Raw genomic sequence first — 25,228 nt, 5'->3', positions numbered from 1 at the left:
CCAGAAGGGCTCAGCTCCATGAGTAAGTGAGTATGTTATTTGTACACATTGTAGCTCTGTTAGCTATGAACATAATCATATATTCGTTTTTATATATCTATCAGCACAACAATCAAATAAACAACTCACTTCCACATTTGTGACAACTTAGTGTATTTAACTTGCGTCACAGCTACACAACATGTTTCGGCTCTCATGGAGCAGACTCAGTCTGTGCAAAAAAACGGTACAAATTATTTTATAAGTAATTTTGCAGTATACATGACATTTTGTAATATGGATCAGTAACAGTTACAGTTCAGTATTTTGTGACTTTATATATCGCATCGCCTGACGATGGCTCTGTGAGAGCTGAAACATGTTGAGTAGCTGTACCATAAGTTAAATAAACTCAGTTGACACAAATGTGGAAGTGAGTTGTTTATTTGATTGTCATGTTGACTGTATATAAAAACGAATATATTTATACACAGAACAGGATGCATTCCATGAAGATAATAATTTTCAAGATGTATTACAGAAAAACATTCCACAGCATGAATAAAACGCTTCTTGGAATGCAGGAACATTTTTATGCAATTGAATTCTTTTTGAGACCTCATGACCCTTCCATCTGAAGGTCAAGTTCCACAGAGAATTAAAGACTATACTCGCTGTTCTATAAGACAGGGAGTCCACAATGCATAGGATCTTGGGCAGTTTCATGTATGTCATATTACAGGGAAGTGTTGACATGAGATATAGTGTGAAATGTATGTCACAGAAAACTTTGATTAGACCACTGATTGGTGTGTTTACAAATACTTCAATTTTATGGATTTATTCATAGAAATAAAGTGGAAGTATGTGTCAGTATCTGAGCAGGAGTTCTTTCTATTAATATATGTTTCCTTAGATTTATTCACAAAGACAAGAGGAATAAAACACATGCCAAAGATAGTACATATTTTCTTGTGAACATACATGAACAGAATCTTAAGATGCACAAAATTTAGAAGGACCGGAATCCCAAGTAGTTCTGTTAACCTTATTCTTCTATATTGATTCACATTTATAGTGTTGATGACAATTTATTTTCTTTTTCATTTTTACAGATCGTACTACTGCAGTTGGACAGTTAATAAATGATTATTTGATGAAAAATATTGATCTGACAGATAATGCTATTCACCTTCTCTTTTCTGCAAATAGATGGGAGATGGAGTAAGTTGAGCACTTGACTTTGTTGTGTATTTTTCAATTTGCTTGAGGCTGAACATCGTGATTTGTAAAACAGCATCTTTTAATGCATTTGAAAGCTTCAGAATTTCAATTTCAGTCAGCAGGCTGTCTCTCCATCATATCACTTTCAGTTCAGAATCAGTAATAATCTTTTGAATTCCATGATTATCCTAATAATACTGCGTTTTATGTGCCTGTCCTGTAGATATTGGTCAGAGGGTAATATTAAAATGGATCCTTGAGAAACAGAATGTGGTGGTATGGATTGGATTCATTTGGTTCAGGATGAGGACCAGTGGAGGGCTCTTGGGAACACACTAATGAACCTTCTGGTTCCATAGATTGTTCAGGAGTTCTTGAATGGCTGAGCAACTGGCAGCTTCCCAAGAAGGACCCTGATGCATGGAGTTAGTTAGGTAGCTAGTTAGTCCTATATCTGAACACTAAGAAGAAAGTCCACCAGCTAAATGCAGTGAAGGCACTGTTGTCCCCCTGGTAGTTAGTGGCTAGGTTATTGTAATGACGAAGTAAGAAAGTCCCAGTACCTCTCCCAAAAATTGGTACCAGCTGTCCAGGTGAGTTACTTTTTACCTGCTGCATGAATTAAAATATATGTTTGATTGTATGGAATGATGTCTTTTCACGTGTTCAGTTGTATGGAGTAGGAATTAGTATCTGCTGTTTCAGAGACAGTCAGAAATCTCTCAGCTGTTCCAGTGTGCACCAGTGATGGAACAGTGGGTAGAATCATACAGTGATGTGGCATCCCATCATGGGCCATTGGGAGGACAGGGGGTGGTGTTAGTCATTTATCAAAATCCGTGTGCTTAACCTGAATACCCAGCATGCTAGCTGCCATTAATCTTCACCACGATTTTGGTCGTCCCATGTTGGAGCATGTTGGCAAGGTGTAATAAACATGCTGCACATATGACTCTTCCAACCAGCTGAGTTCGTGGTATCAGAGGCGAGCATGGAGGCAGAGCATCAGGAACTTCAAGGGCAGACTGACCAGCATGACAGGCTGAATGTACTACTGTAACCGTCCCACTGCTACGCAACTTAATTTAATGTAATCAACTTTATTAATTTGAAGGCTTAATTGTTCAAAATGAAATGCAGTTAACAAAGGTAGTGAGACATAGGTCAATTCTTATATGTAAGAGTAAGCGTCTTCTCACGCTTACAACAAGAAACAGGAAGACACCCGTCAACGGTTTATTGGTGGAAAGTTGCGTTGGAGAATGGCTAAAGAAATCTTTTGTAAATTCAATACTTGGCAGTTTCTGCATGCCATAACTTAAAAAGAGTGAAGTTTTTAGGGCCCAAGCGATGCTTAAGCATTTGTCAAATTCTGACAGAAATACGTTGGAGTCAAAAATCCTTAAACTCTTGTAAGCTTTAAACGGAGTGGAGGAATATGTAAGTAAGATACTCCTATTTTTAAAAAATAGCCAATCACTAAAATTTAAGGGTGTGACAGGGCAGTGACGCTGGTGAAAGCCAGGAATTGAATGTCTGAGGAAGCGTCATGTTTTAGCATCAGTCGGAAACCGGGGGTTGAAAACATCAGACGTATAAAGTCGGAAAGAGGTGCTCGTAAGAATCAGACGCAAAAATTCACACACCGGGCTCCGAAGCAGTTAGACATAAAAGTTACTGATATTGAAGTTGTATCAAGAAGTGGTTAAACAAATGTTCAATAATATAATTTGTCTAAACTTGATATGTGCTTTTGAAGTGGTGTTCATTTATTCCTTCTCTGAGTTGGGGCCCGTTCAAGGCTATGAGATAAAGAGACCCTCAGCTCTACCGAATCAACAAACCTCACCTTCTTAAAAATAACCCTGAGATAAATTAGGACAAGAAAGAAGAACCTACAAGTGCGACCAGTGTGTGTGGGAGAAGAAGAAGAAAAGTGGAAGGAGGGAAAGAAGAGGGACGGTAATACTACTTAGTGAAGGAGGCCATTGAGATCTGGCTGCACCCTGACAACATCAGTGGAGATATGGGATTAAGTCAAAGCTGTTCATAGCACCCAGTCTGCAGTGTGCTTAAACAAGGGAAGACCAACAAGAGCTAGCATGCCAAATGTCGAGGATAAGCCTCATGGAGTGTGATGCCTGGTTGCTTGACCATGCTGAGTGATGCCCCTAGTGGTCTGTGCTTGAGCAGGACATCCCTTACTGCCCTGCAACACCCACTGTCATCTTAGTGGCCAGCATTGGTATAGCTGAGAGCATACTTGGTGGGTGGTCATGTCACTCTTCACATCAAGACATATACATACAGGGGACTTAGTGGTTTCTGGGTAAAAACACCAAATTTTCATTCAGAGTGTCCAGAGGTTGATCTATGAATATAACTGTGGATTTTTCTCTTCACAGATTGAAACCTGCACTTCTACCAAAGAGAAAACTGTAATATGAAGAATAGAAATCCTCCCCTCTCGCCCCTTGTTAAGCTGTCACTGGATGTACCAGAATCTGATCTGTGGGCTCCTCCACCTCAGAAATATCTGCCTAGGTCATTAGAGGCCAGAAATGTCAACATTGGTCACATCTGGAGGCATATTCTTTTGAGTATATTAAATGTTCTGATACTGTTTAAAATTAATATGTTTTTATTTTCAGACCCAAGATGAAGTCACTCATTAGTAAGGGTGTTACACTGGTTGTGGACAGGTATGCATACTCAGGAATTGCATTTTCAGCAGCCAAAAAGGTTAGTGCATTATATTCTCTGTTATATGATTCCACTGATTCATATAATATATTACAGATGAAGATGTCCATAAAATGTAATGCAGAGATTAATACTGGTCCATAAATCAGTGGAGAATAAGGGCTATAAAATGCTGCTTTAAAAAATAAGTCACATAGGTGAACAGCTATATGGATTTGAATGAAATGTTTGTATGTCGTGTAGAACATACTTAAGTATGTGCTTAAGGGATGTGTTAAAGTATTCATTATACAGCAGAATATTTTATATTTTGATTGTTAAAAATAAAGAAACAGGAGCCGGGATAGCATAGTCGGTGTAGCAACTGGCTATGGGCTGGCCGACCAAGGGGTAGGAGTCCCAGTAGGGTCGAGAACTTTCTTTTCTCCAAATCATCCAAACCGGCTTGGGGGTCCACCCAACCTTCTATCCAATGGGCACAGGGGGGCTCTTTTTACCCTGGGGTAAAGTGGCAGGGGCATGAAGCTGACCACTCACCTCCAACTAGTGCTGAGGTCAAGAGAATGTGGATCTGTACATCCATACCCCCATACACCTTCATAGCATAGTGCTTAATTAGTTAAACACAAGGAAAACTTTACTTTTTACTTGTTAAAATAGGAATTTCCACATTTATATTACCTGCTCTTTGTGCAGGATGATGCTGCAGTTTAATTTGTCGGGTGGCCACTATATGCTCCAGATTTGAATTCATTTTATTACCATATTTGGAAAATATGTAAGCAATTAATGTATGAAACCAGAGAGAACCATTTCAGTCTTTGGAGCTGCTTCAATGAAAAACTGAAAATGTATGGTCACTCGTATCACAAAATAATGTCTGATCAGCCATCGGCCACTCAAGAGCTTAGTTCTGCAACTAACAATGAAAGGAGCCCATTTGATAAGCAGGAAGAAAATAAAGAATGTATGAGTCTGTGTACATTTCTCATGAGCTGACCCTTGGTAACTTATTGTCTTTAAGTCATATTAAAATAATCACATGTCCGAGTGATGAACTTTGGCACCTAGCACTGCAGCTACTTTTTTAATTGATGACATTCTTGGAGAAATAGTAAATGTCATATGTGGAATTCTCTAGTTGTTATAATCCACCAATATTCACATAAAGTTTACAGCAGAAGATTAAAATGGGCGTTTGAGCACAATATACATCACAATTCGTTCGGATATTTCTCACATCAGTTTTTTGATGTGGGCAGAATGAAAATTTGTATAATCGCATAAGAAATTTTGGAAAATATAGTTGTTATTTTCTGGGAAGATATCAATATGAAAATTTTGCATGATACTGTACACCAAGGAGGGTAGACGATTCTAGCACATGGTTTCTGAAACATTCTGTATCATAGGATTTGAGGTTCTCACAGCGGTGGTTATGAAGAGTCCTATCTTCTGGAACATAATGCTGTGTGATTCGTTGGAAGTTAATTGATGTTCCTTTGAAATGTTGGTTTTCTTTCGACTGATTGCATGATATATCACAGAAGATAGAACTCATCATCCTTTATTATATTTGGGAACATTATTCTTTTATTAATAACCTGAAAGCACAAATGTCTGCTTTTTTCTATTTCTTGTCCCAAATGTATCATTTTGATATTAAGCCCTTCCCCCTTACCCTGTAACACAATTTACCTTTCATGTACTTGTAAAAGTAACTAAATTCTTGTTTTATTCATTACTTATTAACCTTATCACTGTTGAGTAATAAGTGTCCAGTCACACCCATGTACTGATTTTCTTTGCAGCTTTCCTTGAGAATAGAAATCAACAGAAATCAAGTAGAAATTTAATTAATACAACCTAACTCTTATATTATGAAAATTATTTGGGAATTCTCAGTACAGCCTTCACATTCCCTGTGATGGCCAAGGTAAGGTGGTACAGTGTGGTCACAATTCATGAGAATTTGAAATAGTGCCATATAGACGATATCAATGCTATCTTACTTTATGCACAAAGTCTGAAATAATGTGAGTCTCATATATGTTTCAAAACTTGTCTTGAATTATTCAAGTTTTGAATTGTGTAATGTCGTCAGGAGCACATCCTTGCACAAACTTCAACTGCACTGTACTCATATATAGTGCAGGATATCTCTGCTTTTAAAGGAAACAGTTTTTAAAAGTGTGATAGTGAGGTCTGACTTGAAGTTTGTCATGTTTATGATAGATGGAGGAGTATAATCCAACAAATTTGAAAAATTTCAGAAAGGAATTTTTGGAGATGGGAGCCAGGATAGCACAGTTGGTATACTGTCTTACTATGGGCTGGATGGCCAAGGGGTCAGGGTCTAAGTCCTGGTAGGGGCAAGATTTTTCTCCTCTCTGCGCTGTTGAAACCCGTTCTGGGGTCCATCCACTAGGTGCTGGGGGCTGTTTCCCCGGGATGGGGGAGTAAAGCCGCTGGGACGTGAAGCTGACCACTCACCTCCATCTAGTGCCAAGGTGAAGAATATGTGGATCCATACATCCACTTCCCCATACATTTTCATGGTGTAGTCCTCACTTAGTTAAGCACAAGGACAACTTTACCGTTTTTATTTTTTATTTTGGGAAGCACATGTTTTTAAAGTTGCACTATCTCAGGTCCGTGTTGCTTGTACCTGTAATATTATGGTCTCAGAAGTGTGAAGGATAATGAACTTAGTGAGCTAAAAGTTGATTACTTGTTCTTATGTTTGTTCTTTATGAGTAGGGCATGGATCTGGAATGGTGTAAGAAGGCTGAAACAGGACTTCCAAAGCCAGATGTCGTTTTTTTCCTCTCATTAAGTCCTGAAGTCCTTTCAAAGAGAGGTGGGTTTGGAACTGAAAGATACGAAGTGACTGAAATACAAAAGGAAGTGAGAAACAATTTTTTGAAGCTGGCAGATGACTCCTGGAAGGTATTTACAAGTTTTGAATAAATGGCTGAATATGGAAATGTAGCTCTTCATCTATGTATGGTTTCTTCCAGTTCAGAATTAATTTTGAAACAATGAAACCTTTAAATATTTGTTAGGAATCTTTTGAAAGGGGATTGTCTCATCACAAGGCATCTAAACATGGGACAACACAACACAGAGAAAAGTAGACCTGTGTTCATGCTCTGTATTGGAATTCTAACTTTCAGTCTTGTTCAAGGCCATACATGCTGTAGACCATGCAATCACTGATCAGCTGTAATTGTAACTGATGTAATACAGATGTGGTAACAAGAATGTGCATGAGTGAGAATGAAGTTTTGGACTCTTACTTTGAACCAGAAACATTAAGCACATGGTAGAATATACACTGAACAAATTTTCTTCAAACACAAAGAGTACCATTTTCTGGGATGTGATGCTGTGTATACTGTTAGAAGTTTACTGATATTTTGGAGGAACATACCGCCTCTGTCTTCAGGGATGAAGATTAAGCTGTACAAACAAACAAGCAAGTAAGGCTTGATGTTGTTGAAAGAGTAAGTGAATGTTGTGTGTGAGGTAGTATGTATATTGAGATCACAGACCAAGAATGTCAGCCATAGTACAGATGTGTATACTCTGAACTAAAAATATGATACTTATTTAAAGCTCTTAGTTGAGGTATTTTTCTTACCCCATAAAAAATATGTTTTAAACATTTGTTATTGTATGAAATATTGTTTCCATTAACTGCTGGATGTAATTAACTGTTGTCTTTATATTTGTTTTTAGGTCATCAATGCAGACCAGGAAGTTGATGTATTACATCAAGATATTCTGTCACATGCTTTGTCAGTCATAAAAAATGCAGAATCTAAACCTTTGGGTTACCTTTGGTAGATCTGAGTTGGAATAAACTGTACATTATTGCTATCTGGATTGGTGATGTTATAAAGATAAAATATATCTGTGATGGAACTGTGAAGTAAGCGTGTTCCTTTTTATCAAGAAGTTCAAGTTCATGTGCCCTTAACAGCTGAAATAGCTGAAGCAATAAGTAATATTTTAGGTGTTCTTACCTGGATTGTATACAGGGTGTCTGTCTTTGAAATCTTGAACAATCTATCTGATTTTCATAGAGCATTGATATTTCTGGTTGTGGTATGCTGACCATTCATTGTGGTGTTGTACTTACTGTTATTTCTTTCTAGTGGTATTCCAAGATGGATATTTCCATAGTTTAGTTTCATGAACTTGTGAAAGTGCTCCATATTTGACCCAGCATCTTTGGAATCCATATTGCATTTACTTTTAAAAAATGAAAGTGGTCATGATCTACACTACCAACATATTGTATTATATTATTAATCATTGGTGCAAATGATTTTTCAATTTACTTTCCTTATTTTGAAAACATAATGGTAGGCCTGGGGGCATGCAGTAGCATAGTTGGTTATGACACTATGTTACAAGCCAGAAGGTCACGGGATTGAATCCCGATGAGGTGGATTTTTTCAATTTAGCTAATCCTTCCAGCCACACTATGGCCCTGGGGTCGACTGAGCCTCTATCAGAATTGAGTACTAGGAATAATCTTAGAATATTCTTGGGGTTAAAGGGCGGCCAGCACATAGGGCTGACAACTTTACCGTCATTTTTGGTCAATTGTCTAGAACGGGTCGGCAAAGATTTTTCGTAAAAGGCCAGATATAAAATACATTACACTCTGAGGGCCAAGAGGCAAACTCGAGGATCTTTAAAGGTCGGTACAGTTAAAATAACAGGTTAAGAAACAAGTTTTCACAAATTTACTGGTGAAAATGTAACATAATAAAAATACAAAAGGAACTACAATCATTGTTTGAAACACAGCTTTAGGCTACTAATGGGATGAATGGAATTTTTTTTTTGAGATAACATTTCTTCAAATTGGGGGTCAAAGTTAGTACTCCCTATCATCATAATTGATTGCAAATGTTCGTCTGTTAATGCTGACCTGTATTGAGATTTTACATATTTCATCTTTGAAAATGTCTTTTCACACAGGTAGGTACTACCAAATACATAGATCAAACCTCAAGCATATGATCTTAATTCACCATATTCATCACTTGGAAGACACTTATAGAATTCTGTTAGATTGTTCTCTTGGAATTTGCCTTTTAGCATGTTATCACACTGCAGATTAATCACTTCCAATTGAAGGTTAGGTGGAAGTTCCTCAATTGTACAGTTAAATGGATTTTCAAATCTGGAAATGTCTTCTGCACTTGCATCAAGATCCGAAAAACGTTGCTGGAACTGTTTTTTGAGCTCAGAAAATATATCACCTGCAAATTCATGCGGGAATGGGGAATCCACTTCTTCTTTTAATGTTTGACAGCATGGGAAATGCACGAAACAGCTTGACATGATTTGTGACTCAATCAAAGCCAGTTGTCGTCGAAATGATTTTACCGCAGTATAAGTTTCACATATTAGCACTGTTTTGCCTTGTAGCTTCAAGTTGAATCCATTAAGAAATCTCATGATATCAGCAGCAAAAGCTAATTTCCAAAGGCATTCAGTGTTCGATAATAGTGGTTGAGGGCGTTTTTTCTCATTGAGAAAAGTTTCAATCTCTGCTCTGAGTTCAAAAAATCTTAATAAAACTTTACCACTGCTGAGCCACAAACTGCTGTGTGGTAGGGTAAGTCAGGATATTCGGCTTCCACCTCTGACAGAAAATCACGGAACTGATGATGGTTCAGCCCACGAGAACGAATGAAGTTCACCGTTGANGAATAAACAGCAGCAATTGAGCAGTATCTGTAATGTCTGTCGACTCATCAAGAGCTAAGGAAAACCACTCGAAATCATTTGCCTTGTTAATTAATTGGTTAGTGATGTTGCTACCAATGTCCTCAACTCTTCGGGCAACTGTTCTCGCGGAAAGGCTGATATTATTAAATAAATCCATTTTCTCTGGACACATTTCTTCAACTGCTACAATCAAACATGATTTAATTAACTCACCATCAGTAAAGGGTTTTCCTTCCTTGGCTAACAAATGAGCTACTCGTAGACTTACTTTACTTGCAGCCTTATTTTCATTTTTCATTTTCATGAAGAAACTGCGTTGTAATGAAATACTCCGTTTCAAAGTTTCTAATTTTTGTGATTGTTCCTTCCCTGTGAGTTGGGAATACTGTGCCGAATGCTTAGTCTGGTAATGCCGACGTATATTGTACCCTTTTAGTACAGCTATAGTATCACTGCACAATAAACACAATGCTTTGCCATCTAATTCAGTAACAAAATAATTCTCACTCCACTCTGCCTTAAAAGCACGACATTGCAAGTCCACTTTTCTCTTCTTTTGTGGTTTCGACAGCGACATGATGGATATCCACTGGTATTAAAACGACACAGAACAGCGATACACGTGGTATTCGTAACACTGTGTGTCATCACAGCTGGCGCCACGAAGGAACATGCGAATGGGAAGCTATAGGAGCGCCACACACGGCCACACCTCAACATCTCACGACCCTATGGGCCTCCATTCCCTATTACAAGAATACCTTTACTTACTTTAATGGTAGGCTTATGAGATTACCTTGGTGTCTGTGCGTTCATGTATATGAATGCTTGAGCCAATCTTTATGAAACTTCATATGTACATCATGGCACTTGTGCCCATCTCAGTGGCATACTTCATAAATCCCTCCCATCAGTAACAACAACATTACATCCTTTCAAATTGCTGAATATCCTTAAGGAGGGAGCCATGTGACATGATGCCTGAAAGCCAGAATAGATGACAGTTGCTAGGCAGTGGCTCAATAAACACATTCCCGTGAAAACAGTTACACGCAACAATTGACGAACTGTTGGGTGGTGTTTTCTGTATGATTCATGCTGAGGGCAATCATCAATATTTAGTGAAAGGAAGTTAGGTGATTAGTTCTTCCCAGAACTTCTTTAATTATTTTACAGTACAAGGCTATATATTACTGTTGATGTTCCAAGATTGGAATGCAGACAACAGTGGAGATGAAGGGGATATCATACAACTGTTTGAATGAGTGGCTGGTGAGAGTGTGGGTTTGTACTCCTTTAATCAGGTCACAAGTCCTATTGCCATGGATTGCATCAAACATTGTCTCTTCATTGCAACACTTAGCATTCCTTTCTGCATTGACTTTTTTTTTATTAATTGTATTTCATGCAATTCTGCCACAAGAGACAGACTCTTAATTATCAGAAATGCATCCTGCAGTGGATTCCATAATTTATTTACTAGAATTCTTCAATTTATGTGAAAGTTGTGTTCAAAAATAGAAAAGAGCCATATAAGTCAAACATAATTTTCTTTTTCTTGTTGCACGTCTTTTCTGTCACTTACACAGCACTTTGCTTCCACTTCTCCATACTCATTCAACCAGCCAGCATGCATTTTCTCATTAAAGTGAGTGCTGTCAATTGAAATTGGTGTAAATCAGTTGACATTATAATGAAGCCACATTTTTTTGAACTAACATGTAACAAGGAACAGCTGATTTCTGCTGAGATTTTAAATTTTCACGGCGGTAAGTTTTTTAAGATGATTGTCTTCTGGAATGTGATGTCATGTGGTTTGGTATATGGGTAAGTGTTTCAGAGGAACCTGCTGCCTCCATAGGCAGCCTCCAATCACTGGACGATTGAGGCTAGCTCTTTCTAAGGGACCCAACAGAACAGGTGTTTTCCCTCACCTGAGGATGGAACAGATCCAGTTTCCGAAACGTCGTGTTTTTCTTAGTTATCTTAAAACCAGGACGATGGATAAAGTCCGAAAACCCAATATCTCTTTGTGTTATACACCATCGTCAGAATCCTATAGTAACTACTAATCCTGTTATTTGAAACTGTGTAATCTCAGCAATTGAAAGTATCATTCAGTAAAGTAGGAATGAGATACAAAATAAAGTGAACTGTGGTTACAGGAGTGTACTTGGTGACAGGGAGTAAGGATAAGTGGTTATGAATATTCCTTATTCACAACATCAGTTTAATGAGTCATTTACAAATGATTGTTATTTATTGATCCCATCTCATTGGTGTGTCATTGAATGATGACATATACTCCTGGTAGCAGTATAAAATATATAATTGGCTTATATACCATACAAGTGTTATGATGCAGCTTCTGCAAGCTATTATATTCTGCTTTAAGTTTCTGAAATTCCCATAATGCACCCTTCTGCCTAGAAACTTCATAAGACTAGAGTTTTAAAATATAATATCTCATACAAATCTCATTACATTTATCACAGTGGCAACATTTTTTCTGGAACTCATATTTCAGTTGCCTAAGTTGAACATTCAGGTAGTTGGATGTTATGTAGTTAGTATCAAAAATGTATGCAGATTTAAAATTGTCATAATGTAATGCTAAAGTACTACTTGAAGAAACATATCTAAAACGTTTCAGTATTTTAAATTGTTATTTATTTTATGCCCATTGTGCACATTGGCAAATGGTAATACATTGAGGCTGTATCCATGGGAAAACCAGACTTTGTTTGCTACTGAATGCTGACAAATGTCTGATCTAATGATCAAAATAATGACCTTGAAGGCTGAAGATGGGCTTTTACTCCAGTTGTTGATAAAACTCATTTATTTGTTGTTCTGAAACCCACCTAATTGAGATACATCTCTTTATGAACACTGATTAGCCTTTTTTACATTAAAAATAAAAGATGGATTTGTTTTTACTAAATCCTGAGAAACATGTTATTGATGTACAGTTTTAAATATTCAGATAAGATACTAATGAAGCCATTTGATATGTTTACAAATTGGGGAGAAGAGAAAAATAAGGAAATGATTAAAAGAACTTCATTTTAATACAATATTTCTGAATGGTTTTCGGTCAGTGTACTCGTCGGTTTTAGAGTGAAAATTTGCATACCTTTTTGTCTGGTAGTGAAACTTCATATAGCCCTTGGTCTTTGAGTGGAACTTTACATACTGCTTTCCTGTGACAACTTTATATTGGTCCAGATTTCATGTTCATGTACTTTATAAATGTGGTGGGACACAAACAACACTTCTTCACTTTAAACAAACTTTCTTTTTACTTGATGTGCACAAATAATTGTATAGAAGAAAGCAGTCAAAATGAGTTTTAGCCTTTTTGACCAGTGTTTGATAATGTATAAAGTATATCTCATGTACGCATGTATGAGGCTTCAGGGGGTACGTGTAGCCCCCATTTAGAGCTGCTGCTGAAATGTGCTTCATTTATACACAGGTTCTGTTTGACTGCTGATCTTGGGTTAGTTTACATGCCATGTAGGTGTTCATTTCTTCTTTCCATGGTAAATTTGAGTTTTCAGGTATGTCTCTAATCAAAGCTGTATTGTTTAGACAGAAGTTATATGCCTGTTATCCCATAATAAAAAAAACAGCTAAAAATTTTCCCTGAGTGACAGTATGATATTAATCTGAAAACTGTTTGCATAAGATTACTTTGTTCCAAGTGATCTGTAACTCTAGTGTACACATGTTTTCTGTAAGTTCTGCTGTCAGGCAGGATGAAATTTTTCAGCAGTTTCATGCCTTTTCTGGTGTGTTTGCTTATTGTCAGCAAGAGCCTGTAAAAGGTGATGTATTCAATTTTGGAACAATAGATAATTTCAGCTGCCATGAGACTGAATCTTCTGCACTTGAATGCTCTTAATTTTGTTTTTAATAATGTGCAGTATTATATATAGGATTATGGTCTTTTGGATGGTGGTATCAGGCAGTATGGTGGATAAGTAGAAAGATTTGGGGCACATTCCTCTGAAGTGTTGGTACCATGTATTATATTACTCAGAATTATATCTAAGAATATCTTTAACCTTAATACTTAGTGGTTTGAGGGCCTCACATCATATTACACATAAATGAATGATATCTGTATTATCAGAAACAGTTAATTTTATTTTAAAATAGATACATTTTGTTTACCAGCTTATATGCAATATTAATATATTTTATTATTGATTTTAAGTGGAAGAACATGAAGTATTTGGAACATTAGATTCCTTATGTGGTAAGATGAAGAAATTGAGGCTTGAGTGTGTGATAACAGCATTAATTGGCTCAATTTTTACTGCAAACCCATGAGTTTCTTCTGACATTCCTGTGATTCTTATTCCTGACATCTTTTTATCAAAATGCTGTGCATTAAAACTGGATTACCAGTAAGAGACAAGAACCTTGTTGAAGTTCAGAGTATTAAACTATTTCTCTAAATTGTTATCGTATTCCAGCCCTCGTAGTTCTGATTTCCACTTTGTTTATTGGCATTAGGCCTTAATGTTCTTAAGTAGTTAAAATATAAATTAAATGTAACATATTTTATATTAAAATATCTTATAAGTAAAGTAATACATCTGTCTATATAAAGAATATGATTCTCTTGTTAATACATATGTTTCATATATTAAGCATCAGTCTGCAATGGCATGTAATCTGAGGGAACTAATGATAAATGCTAATATGTTAAAATTATATTCACTGTTAACTATGTAGATTGTAGTTTCTAAAAAGGTTGTGTGAGTAATGATTCTCTTCATAAGGATATTGAAGAAGACTGTTTCCATATCAACGTTTCCTGGGTACCACACCTTTACTTGGTATTCCTTTGCCTCCTTGTGGTTGTTTTGGTTTATTGAATACATAGTTGGCACACTTTGGAATGTGCCGCTCTGCGGCATGCTGGTTGAAGCGTCGTGAGCAGTGAGGGCATTGGATGTAATCAGAGTAGTCTGAGGATGGAGGTGGAGGAAGGTCAGACAGCTTCCCTCCTTGTGCCAGATGTGTTTTCACCTGTTTTGCAGCACGGATGGTGTTGATGAAGTCTTCATGTTTCTGACGCCAATTTGATTTCTTTACCGGCTGTAAAAAGGACAAGGACAATAAATATTTGATATGGAAAAACACTGTAGCCAACCAAGTACTTGGTTGAAGATGAAGCCCTGCATTTAAGAACAGAGGGTGCAATGCTGTGATGTCTTGTCAGGATTGTTCCATGCCTCATGGAGTGGTGATAGATGAATGTGGAGCAATGGTGAACTGATGAGTAGCAGGGTAAACCAGAGGGACTTAGAGAAAAATGTGTCCTAGTGCCTCGACCATAATTTTCATATTAAGTTACCCAAGATTGAATTGGAGACTTATCGTTTGTAATTGGAAGTGAAATATATATGAGACAAACACCATCTTAAGTGCAACAATTTAATTGTAGTTCTTTCTTCTTTCCCTCCTCCACACTACATGTTTCGGCCCTAAATGGCCATCATCAGGTGTGTATTCTTACATAGCTGCTACACTGCCCGTAGTTTAAAATTTAAAATCACCAGTCTTTCTAATTGTATGAAATCTTTGTTAACCTACACGCGTTAATTTGATTTCTAAAATTGGCACTTTTTTAAAACTTTAATTCAAGTTAAAATGTCTATAAAATTTCTGTTCTTTTTCTTTTTCCAAATTTTTTAAAATTAAAATTTTCTCAGGGTACACGCCCTATGTCTATAGTGCTGCAGTGGCCATTTCTTGTTTTATCACTGTTCAGGTATTGTTCTGTGTAGGTTCTCTCTGTATGTGTCGCTGCTTATCTTTAATACGTGTGCACACGTGCTACTGTTAAGACCACTATCAATCTCAGTGAAGAAATTTGAAATAAGACAAGAATATTCAGATGTATTTCTTGGACCCTTGTTTTATTAAGTGACACTTTCCAAATTTATTTGTGTGTGTGTAATTTTTTAAATCCATCAATTTTTGTACCTTTAACTTCATTTTAAAGTGGCATGCAGTAGCGTAGTTGGTTGAGGCACTATGCTACAAGCTGGAAGGTGGGTTCAAATCCCGATGAGGTCATTGGCTTTTTCAATTGACCTAACCCTTCCAGCCGCATTATGGCCCTGTGGTCGACTCAGCCTCTAACAGAAATGAGTACCAGGAATTTTCCTGGATGGCTAAAGAGCAGCTGGTATGTAAGACTGACAATCTCACTGCCATCTGGGAGCCGACTTTCTAGAAAATGTGGGAGCCTCAACGTCTCGTGACCCTGTGGGCTTTCATGGCTTGTTACAGGGATAGCTTTAACTCCATTTTAAATGCTTCCCAGTAAAATAACATAGCGATCATGATGCTTTGGCATGGTGCATAGGTATGAATACTAATTTGATTTCGAGTTGATAACCATTTATAATATGTATACTGATTTTGTTGCATGAGTACACAGTGGACTCAACAGGACAGTGTGCTTGTGTGAAATTGAGGTCCACATTGTGAACACAGATGGGATGCAATGATATTTAGTTTAGGAGATAGGTACCAGTATTTTGGAGGATCCAGCTGTGTTCCTCTTCAGGTTAGAAGATGGAGCTAGCAGGTTCCTTCATAATTTTTAGACCTGTCTACTACACTACGTGGAGTCTCATCTCAGATGACTGTAATTTAAAGTACTTGTGTATGAAGATTTTGAATATTATATGACATGGAAAACGTTTTGTTGGTTGGCATAGAAACTGTCAGTGCAGAAGAGGCAGGAAACATTAACATATTATGTAAGCCCATTAAACAGAAGTAATCTTAAACTAAGTTTAAATTTTTTTGATGATGGTGTGATACAGCATTCAAGGTTGTTCTTCTGAATTTTGTTCATAAGTCTAGTTTTTATATGGAAACCATTAAAATATTTTTTGGAAATTGGCTCTCTTTCCATTTCTACTGGATATTATATGAAAAAATCTTATTCTGTTGGGCCTCAAGATAGGGCTGTCCTACCATGGATGAGGTTGTAAGAGAATAAAACAAATTTCTGTAATGTTTTTATGCAAATACTAGGATAGTATTCCAAGTCCAAGAAGGCTAACCTTGAAAATGAAATTTTATCCATTTTTGGTATTAAGCTGACACATTGAATATTATACATTTTCTTGTTAGTCTACTTTCCTTAGTTTGAAAAAAAATGAAAGTAGACATATACAACTCCATGCTCTCTGTGTGTTTGCTTGTTCCTCCCGTCAACTTTTGAATGGCTGAACTAATCTTTATGACTCTTGGTATGTATATCATGGCACCCGAGTCTCCCTCCCATCAGTCTATATATTTATCCCCTTTCATTGCTAGGCAACGGCTTGGTAAAAATTTACCACGGCAATGAATACACATGCAATAATAGAAGAATTATTGGACACATCATCTTTAATGCAATCCGTGTCATATCAAGGAAAAAAAGCAATTAGTTCCCAGAACTTCTTGTTTTGGTTAAAGAAATGCTTTTCAGATGCTCTGCTTCCACCCTCACGTAAAAGCATGAAATCTACTGCTGGGCCCATTAGATGAACCTAATCTTTAACCATGGATGGGACATAGAGACCAGGTCCATCTGATGGGCCTCACTTTTACCTCATGATGGAAACAACCAGTGCGCAAAGTGTTGTTTTCTTAACCAAAACAAGATGATGGATAATGTACCATATACATATCAGATTACTAATGGAGTTTTGTCATATATAGTACTTGTTTACAATATTATATTTAAGCATCCTGTTGCACTCTATACGATATATGATATAAACTCTGTCCTAAGTGCAACAATTTATTGTAGGTCTTTCATCTTGCTTTCTTCTGCACTACATGTTTCGGCCGCAAACGGCCATCAGGTGTATACACTTACGTAGCTGTTATGCTGCACCCAGTTTAAAATTTAAAAACACAGGTCTTCCCAATTGTTCCATTCGTCGGTGCTAACAGAATCTATTTCGCTGATATTTGTCTGATTTGTACATCATCTTTGCCACCCAGACACGTTAATTTTGACCTTCATGAACTGGCACTTTTAAAATCTTCAGTTCCAATTTTAAAAAATTGTAAAGATAAGCAGCGGCACGCACACAGGGAGCCTACACAGAATGACACCTGTACAGTGCTGAAAACAAGAAGTAGCTGCTGCAGCAGTAACCCAGAGAATTTTAAATTTTATATTTTAAAATTTGGGGGGGAAAAATTTAAAGGAATTTTTTAAAATTGGAACTGAAGATTTTAAAAGTGCCAGTTCATGAAGGTCAAAATTGCCGTGTCTGGGTGGCTNCATGAACTGGCACTTTTAAAATCTTCAGTTCCAATTTTAAAAAATTGTAAAGATAAGCAGCGGCACGCACACAGGGAGCCTACACAGAATGACACCTGTACAGTGCTGAAAACAAGAAGTAGCTGCTGCAGCAGTAACCCAGAGAATTTTAAATTTTATATTTTAAAATTTGGGGGGGAAAAATTTAAAGGAATTTTTTAAAATTGGAACTGAAGATTTTAAAAGTGCCAGTTCATGAAGGTCAAAATTGCCGTGTCTGGGTGGCTAAGATGATGTACGAATCAGACAAATATCAGCGAAGTAGATCCTGTTAGCAGCGACGAAGGGAACAATTGGGAAGACCTGTGTTTTAATTTTAAACTGGGTGCAGTGTAACAGCTACGTGAGTGTATACACCTGATGATGGCCGTTTGTGGCCGAAACGTGTAGTGTAGAAGAAAGCAAGACGAAGGACCTACAATAAATTGTTGCACTTAGGACGGAGTTTGTATCATATATCATAATACTTGTCTTTCAGCACCCTTAATATGCTGGAATTAATGACAGCTTATAACTCAGACTTCATATCTATCCTCAAAATGCTGGCAAATACAAGTTTATATGCTAGAAGATATCTTACAGGTGCTGCTTTTGGCTGTCCCATCTTCAGGAAGGCCTCTGCCTCAGTTCCCTGCACTCGGTGCTTGACCGGATCATACGTTCTACGCTTCTTCTTAATCGCCTTTGAACAGATCTCCTGATGTTTAGCAATGCGATCTAATGCAAATTGTCTTCCGCATATTCGGCACTCGATACGATCTTCAGCTGCTTGGCTTCCTTGGGCAGCTTTTCCATGGGAGGATTGTGTGGATGGAGAACGTTGTGATGCCTGCTGGGGTATTTGACCATTGGCTGGCACTTTCTGTGGAAGTTAAGAAAGAAACTGATTTCTGAACCTCCATCCAATCTTCAAGGTAATGATTTGTTATTAATCATCTAATGACTTTATATGTACTCCTGTCTGAATTATTAAGGTGTGTGGTTTCCCACCGTGGCGGCCCGGGTCTGATCAAGTGGGATTTGTGGTGGACAAAGTGGCGCTGGGGCAGGTTTTCTCCGAGTACTTCGGTTTCCCCTGCCGATCTTCATTCCACCAATTGCTCCACAATCACCCTCACCTATCATCTGGGGCGGGTACAATAGGCCAGAAGTGGCCGCAGTACAAGGGACTTAGTCCCACCCCACTAACAATAAAAAAAAGGTGAGTGGTGCAAAGGGTAGGGGAATAGGGATGGAGGAAGCCAATAATGCTGGCAGGTAAAATGGGAAGAGCTGCTATCCACCTTCAAAACTCAGCCACTAAGGGTATTTATTGTCAGTGTTAATGACTAACCATAAGAGACCAAAATTTGATTCAGGAGGAAATTAAGAGCAGATTGAATTCAGGTAACGCTTGCTACTGTTCAGTTCAGAACCCTTCGTCTGTTTGTCTACTGTCTAAAATCGGTCGGTCCGTCGGTATAGTTCGCTTGCGGAATAAAACCATGGAGTTTGTTTTGTATAGGTGTGAAACTTGGTCTCTGATATTAAGGGAGGAACATAGACTGAGGGTGTTTGAGAGCAGGGTACTGAGAATATTTGGACCAAAGGGGAATGACGTGATGGGAGGTTGGAGAAGACTGCATAGTGAGGAGCTTCATGACTCTTAGTCTTCCCCAATATAAGGAGGATGAGATGGGCAGGGCAGGTAGCACGAATATTGCGAAGAATAATGCATATATGGTATTGGTGGGAAAACCAGAAGGAAAGAGACCACTAGGAAGACCTAGACGTAGATGGGAGGATAGTATTAAGATGGATTTTAGAGAGAGAGAATGGGGTGGTATGGACTGGATCTGGCTCAGGATAGGGACCAGTGGAGGGCTCTTGTGAACAAGGTAATGAACCTTCGGGTTCCAAAAAATATTGGGAAATTTTTGAGTGGCTGCGCAACTGGCGGATTGTCAAGAAGGGCTTAGCTCCATGGAGTTAGTTATTAATGACAAGGGTAAGGGTCGATTAAATTTGGGGAATGAGTGATACGGTGACGTATACATCCATTCCTAGGCAACGGCTCAATAAATACGTTCCCGCGGAGACATTCGTGGTAAACAACCCGTTACTGGGTAATGCGTACAACAATACGCGGAAGAATGAGAGATCTATTACTAGGCAACGGCGCTGTAAACACGCATTCTTAATAACACGTGACACGTGTTTTTTTGGGGGGGTCCGATAGGTCCCAAAATTTTAGAGGAATCTACAGCCTCCATCTTCAGTGTCAAAGAAAATAAAGAAAGCAGGCTCTTCCATAACACTGATATATATTTTTGAGGCTACACGTCATATTCCAAAAGACCATAATTTTAACTTTGAATTAAATCCACTGACACCATTTAAATCTTCAATATAACCCCATTTTTAGTTATTAAATTATTCAACTATATTCTGATATTTGTGCGAACAATAGGAGACATTAAAGAAAGACGAATCTTACTTTTTTACCCCACAAACTGGTAGACTCTGTATCTGGTGAAGCCTTCTGATTCACAGGTTCTGGTTTCTTTGGAGTGCTGCCACTTTTAGGTGGTGCTGGTGATGTAGGAGAGGTTACCTTTGCCTGAAACAGAAAACATTTCTGAAAAATGTTGGCAGGACAGCTGCGAAAGCATATTTGTTTCTGCAGTTGCTTCAAATGAAGGCCTCAAGTGGGTTTCACTGCATGGAGCACACAACACTGTGCTTGTGATGCATGGAATTTCTATGTAACTGAGTGACTCCAAGTTTCTGAGGAAGGACCATAAAATTTGCTTACAAACTTACTTTTAATCTTTTAAAAGCTGTGATCATCTTGCAAATAAATAGGGCACACTTCAAGTCGTCTCAGTTTGCTGTCTTCAATACTGGACGTTCAATTACGGAGGAAACCTGGGAGCAGCGCACAACGGAACCCAGTTGTCACAGATTGCTGCTGTAACTTCTGATGGCAGGATGAGTTATTGGCGCTGATAAACGCGTGCCGTCAGGTGATCTGTAGTAGTTTCTTGCTAGCGGCTTCTAACAACTACGTATTCTTTGCAGCGGGAACGTGTTTATCGAGTCATTGCCTAGCAATGGGCGTCTCCTCGGCTTTAACAATTATGTATTCGTTGCTGCGGAAACGTGTTAACCCAGTCATTGCCTAGCAATGGTCGTCTCCTCTGGCTAAGCTATTCCGGCTTTTAGGCGTTATGTCAGTATATACGTAGTATATATTTTTATTTATTTAATTAATGGCATATTTACAATCTACTCTCCATAATGTAGAATAATAAGTAAATTTGTTCCAAGTAGCTGTCTTGAGTAGAGAAGGCATTCACTGACGATATTCTGACAGGCCCTGTAGAGGAATTGTGATGGTTTTAATCTTCGTCATCTGCGGGTTGCGGTAGGTCAGACGGCCACTGTCTCCTCAATCTTCTTCTTACATTTGGTGGGTCGCTGATTTCTACAACTAGTTTGTTATTGTGTCCGAGTACGCTTTGATTGTACAGTGTTGACAATCTATGTATTCTATGACGAATGGGTTTTGTAAATCACTGTGGATAGTAAAGTTGGAGACTTACTAAGGTGCTTTAGTTACTGAATGCAAGAATTTGGATTGAAGTTTTTGAATTATTTTTGTGTTTGATGGTTTTGTAAAGCCCCATAGCTGTATACCATATGTCTATATGGGTTTTATTATGCATTTATGTAGTAGAAATTTCTTTTTATGGATAGCTTGGATTTATAGCCCAAAAGCGAGGACATTTCTCGTAGTTTTAAATTTAACTTGTGATGCTGTGTTTTGACGTGTTTCTGCCATGTCAGTTTTTGGTCGAGGTATAATCACAAGTATTTTACTTCTGTTTGAACCGGTATTTGCATATTATTGATGGCAACCTGCGGGCAAGTTACGCGTTTCGTGGTGAATGTAATTTGCACTGATTTCGTCTGGTTTATTTTTATTTTCCATTTTCTGTACCATTGTTGGAGGAGGTTTAAGTGATGTTGAAGATGTGATGCTAGCAGGGCTGTGTCATCTTCGAAGGTTGCGATTGTAGTGGTGCTTGTTTTGGGAGAGTCTGCAGCATAGATTAAGTATAGTAGAGGCCCCATCACGCTTCCTTGCGATACACCTGACTTCACCTGGTAGCAGTCTGAATATGAATTATTATATTTTATTTAAAAGTGTCTTTCAGTGACTTTAAAAGTAGATAGTATGGGCTAAGGAATATATTTTTTATTTTATATAGTAGTCCAGTCGCTGCTGATGACTCTGCTTCCGGCATCAATTTTTGGTTTTTGGTGTGTCTCTTCGTCTGATGCATATCCTTTGACCTGTCCAGCAAGGGATAGTCTCTTTCCAAAAACAGAGAACCATGTATGCGAAGATAGAAGGGTGGATAGAAGTGACAAGAAGACGTAAGATGATTCTGTATGACCTTGGGGACAGAAGAAGATATTCTCATTTGAAGGAGAAAGCTCTAGATCGCATTAAGTGAAGGAATGATGCTGGATGACCTTGGGGACAGAAGAAGATATTCTCATTTGAAGGAGAAAGCTCTAGATCGCATTAAGTGGAGGAACTGTTTTGGAAGATACTGTGGACCTGTCGTCTGAGAGATTACTGGTGAATGAATGAATGAATGAGTAGTAGTCCAGTGTGCCATACCTTGTCAAACGCCTGAGCTTCGTCAAGGAAAACTGCTGTACATAATGTTTTTTCTTCGAGGCTTGTTGCGAACTTGTTTACGATTTTATGGGTTTGTTGTATTGTGGGGTGTCCTTCCCTGAATCGAAATTGGTAATCGGGAGTAACAGTTGACAGGTCTAGGTCGTTTCCAATTCTCTTCAATGGTAAGTTTTCAAAGAACTTCGATGTGACCGACTTACTTCATTGGCTGGATTCCCGGGTTTAGATCTCATTATGATTTTACTGGCAACCATATTATTAAACGACGCAGACGAGCCCAGAAGACTGAAAAGGCATAAGCCAAACGACCTAACGACGCGTCTCACATAAATGAAATACATACAATAACAAAGTCATACTCGAAATAGATTCCAGAGAATGCTCACTGCTCTTTCTTAGTATTTAAGTCTTAGATTAAGTATTTCATAAGATGTACTTATAGTCCTTAATATGGACTGATTGTACATATAAACGGAGGTACACAAAAAAAAATTATAATTTTGGCGAATTTCCACATAATCGGGTAGTACGACAATTTGAACATACTGTTATAGATGGTTGTTAGCAATACTATTGCTTTTCTAGTTAATTATTTAAGTACTTATCCTGTGATGAGGAAGGTCATAACCGGGTGTTTTGTGCGGATTTATGTTCTTAATTTCTTATACTATTTCTCTAGATGAGAATGGTTTGATAGTTAACGACATTTGACATGCTATTTCCATGAAGTTTCCAATTTCACTGTCATTGTGATTTATATTACATGTTTATGTATGTTATGTTTATGTTATGTTATGTAGATTCCATCTGTCTTCGGCGGCTGTGTAGTTCTCTTATAAACCCTCAGAGGGACAACGGGAAAACGCCTTGCTTCCTTGTTACCTGGTTGCCTGCTTGCCGATAGCCTAGCAAAGCTGTTGGGAGTTGTTTACGGCTGCGTAGCAACTGCGGCGTCCCATGTTACGTTACCGCTGGCGGGGTAGGGGAAGGAGTGTTGACCTGCCTGTTACCTAAGTAACGACAGTGCTCCGATGCCACCAAGTCACCGCTGGCGGGGAGGGAGGGGCGTCATCCATAGCGCAACACGTCACAATATTATTTATTTTCTTTCTCTGCTCCTTTGGGGTGGGTGTTGAATACCACGCCGATTCCTGTGTTAAGGCGGTAAAATACTGAGTTACCTCGTTCAGTTCGTTCGGCTCTCTTAGTCTTAAGTTTAAATTTATGCGTTCTTCTGTGTATGTACGAGAGCTGTTCCAATTGGTTTGTTTTGTGATATGCGTTGGAGTTGTTGATTTACTTACCGAATATGCGCTCATAGTTGCAATTACCGGAAATGGTCTGACGATAGCTCGAAGCTGGATTCAACTTGCATGTAGTGTGTCGTTATGCCGTGGAGTACAAAGTAGCCCAACATGTCGGGCAACTAATTTAGGTCTGTTGGCCAGTACGTCGCTTCGCCTATGCTAAGATATTTACAGTTTTGTCTGTCTATGGCGTGTAAGAGATTTCTTCCTTTTGGTGTTACAAATCTCTCTCTCCATTCCTTCTGTTTAATGTTACAGTCTCCACCTGTNCAGTACGTCGCTTCGCCTATGCTAAGATATTTACAGTTTTGTCTGTTTATGGCGTGTAAGAGATTTCTCCCTTTTGGTGTTACAAGTCTCTCTCTCTCCATTCCTTCTGTTTAGTGTTACAGTCTCCACCTGTCAGGATTTTTTTTAATTCGCTTAGTGGGGGGTGGAGTCCAACTGGGTACAGTCGGCACGGCGGCCACTGATTGGCCTATTGTAGCCTGCCCCGGATGATTATGATGATGGAGAATCTGGTGAAATGAAGATTGGCAGGGGAAACCGAAGTACTCGGAGAAAACCCGCCCCAGCGCCACTTTGTGCACAACAAATTCCACTTGATGACCAGACCCTGGATCGAACCCGGGCCGTCGCGGTGGGAAGCCAGCGACAAACCGCTTGAGCTATGGCGCGGCCTGTCAGGAATTCAGATCTCAGTGATTGGAAGAGGTTTGTGTACTCTTCGGCAGATATAGCATGTCTGGGAGGACAGTAGATGGCAGAGATTGTAGAAGGTCAGGGGTTAGCATCAACTTGAATATTGGCAGCTTATATTTTGTTTGACTGTTGGTGCAGTAGTTCATGGTGAGTGGTTGCACTTCGAATTATAACAGCTGCACCCACATGTGCAGTACCATGTGGGTGAGGAACATGGTAGACTTTGTGGTGTGGTATTTTAAACATTGTTCTAGTAGTGAAGTGCGTCTCTGATATTAATGCAATATGTATTTTATGTATTTGTAGAAAGTTTTGCAGTTCTAGTTTGTGGTTTGAAGCCCGTTGACATTCCAGAGTAAAATTCGTAGCGAATTTTCCATTATTGGACGATGTTGTTTATAAGAGTGCTTAGCATATTTAATACCATACGGTTTTGATTGATTAGCTGGTTGACCATAACTTTGAATTCATTTAAGAAGGTTGAAAGCTGCTGTGATATGTCGGATGACTGCA

At 38.4% G+C, this 25,228-nt stretch overlaps 2 protein-coding genes across 4 annotated transcripts in view; one reads left to right on the top strand and one right to left on the bottom strand.

Moving 5' to 3' along the window:
• Nucleotides 1-7,840, top strand: part of LOC111865792 (thymidylate kinase) — a 12,280-nt gene extending 4,440 nt beyond the window's left edge. For both annotated transcript variants that reach the window (XM_023854083.2, XM_023854082.1), the window contains exons 2-5: nt 1,095-1,203; nt 3,855-3,945; nt 6,667-6,855; nt 7,648-7,840. In XM_023854083.2, the coding sequence (XP_023709851.1) occupies nt 1,095-1,203; nt 3,855-3,945; nt 6,667-6,855; nt 7,648-7,755 (497 nt within the window). In that variant the 3' untranslated portion in view covers nt 7,756-7,840. The remainder of the gene's footprint in view (nt 1-1,094; nt 1,204-3,854; nt 3,946-6,666; nt 6,856-7,647) is intronic.
• Nucleotides 7,841-11,886: 4,046 nt separating this feature from the next.
• LOC111865786 overlaps nt 11,887-25,228 on the bottom strand; it is a 79,872-nt gene continuing 66,530 nt past the window's right edge. For both annotated transcript variants that reach the window (XM_023854067.2, XM_033751959.1), the window contains 3 exons: nt 20,490-20,612; nt 18,594-18,875; nt 11,887-14,769 (listed from right to left, as the gene is read on the bottom strand). In XM_023854067.2, coding sequence (XP_023709835.1) covers nt 14,476-14,769; nt 18,594-18,875; nt 20,490-20,612 — 699 coding nt within the window. In that variant the 3' untranslated portion in view covers nt 11,887-14,475. The remainder of the gene's footprint in view (nt 14,770-18,593; nt 18,876-20,489; nt 20,613-25,228) is intronic.

This window comes from Cryptotermes secundus, unplaced genomic scaffold (assembly GCF_002891405.2).
Source record: "Cryptotermes secundus unplaced genomic scaffold, Csec_1.0 scaffold683, whole genome shotgun sequence".
Taxonomy (NCBI): domain Eukaryota; kingdom Metazoa; phylum Arthropoda; class Insecta; order Blattodea; family Kalotermitidae; genus Cryptotermes; species Cryptotermes secundus.
This window is presented reverse-complemented; position numbering and strand designations above follow the sequence as displayed.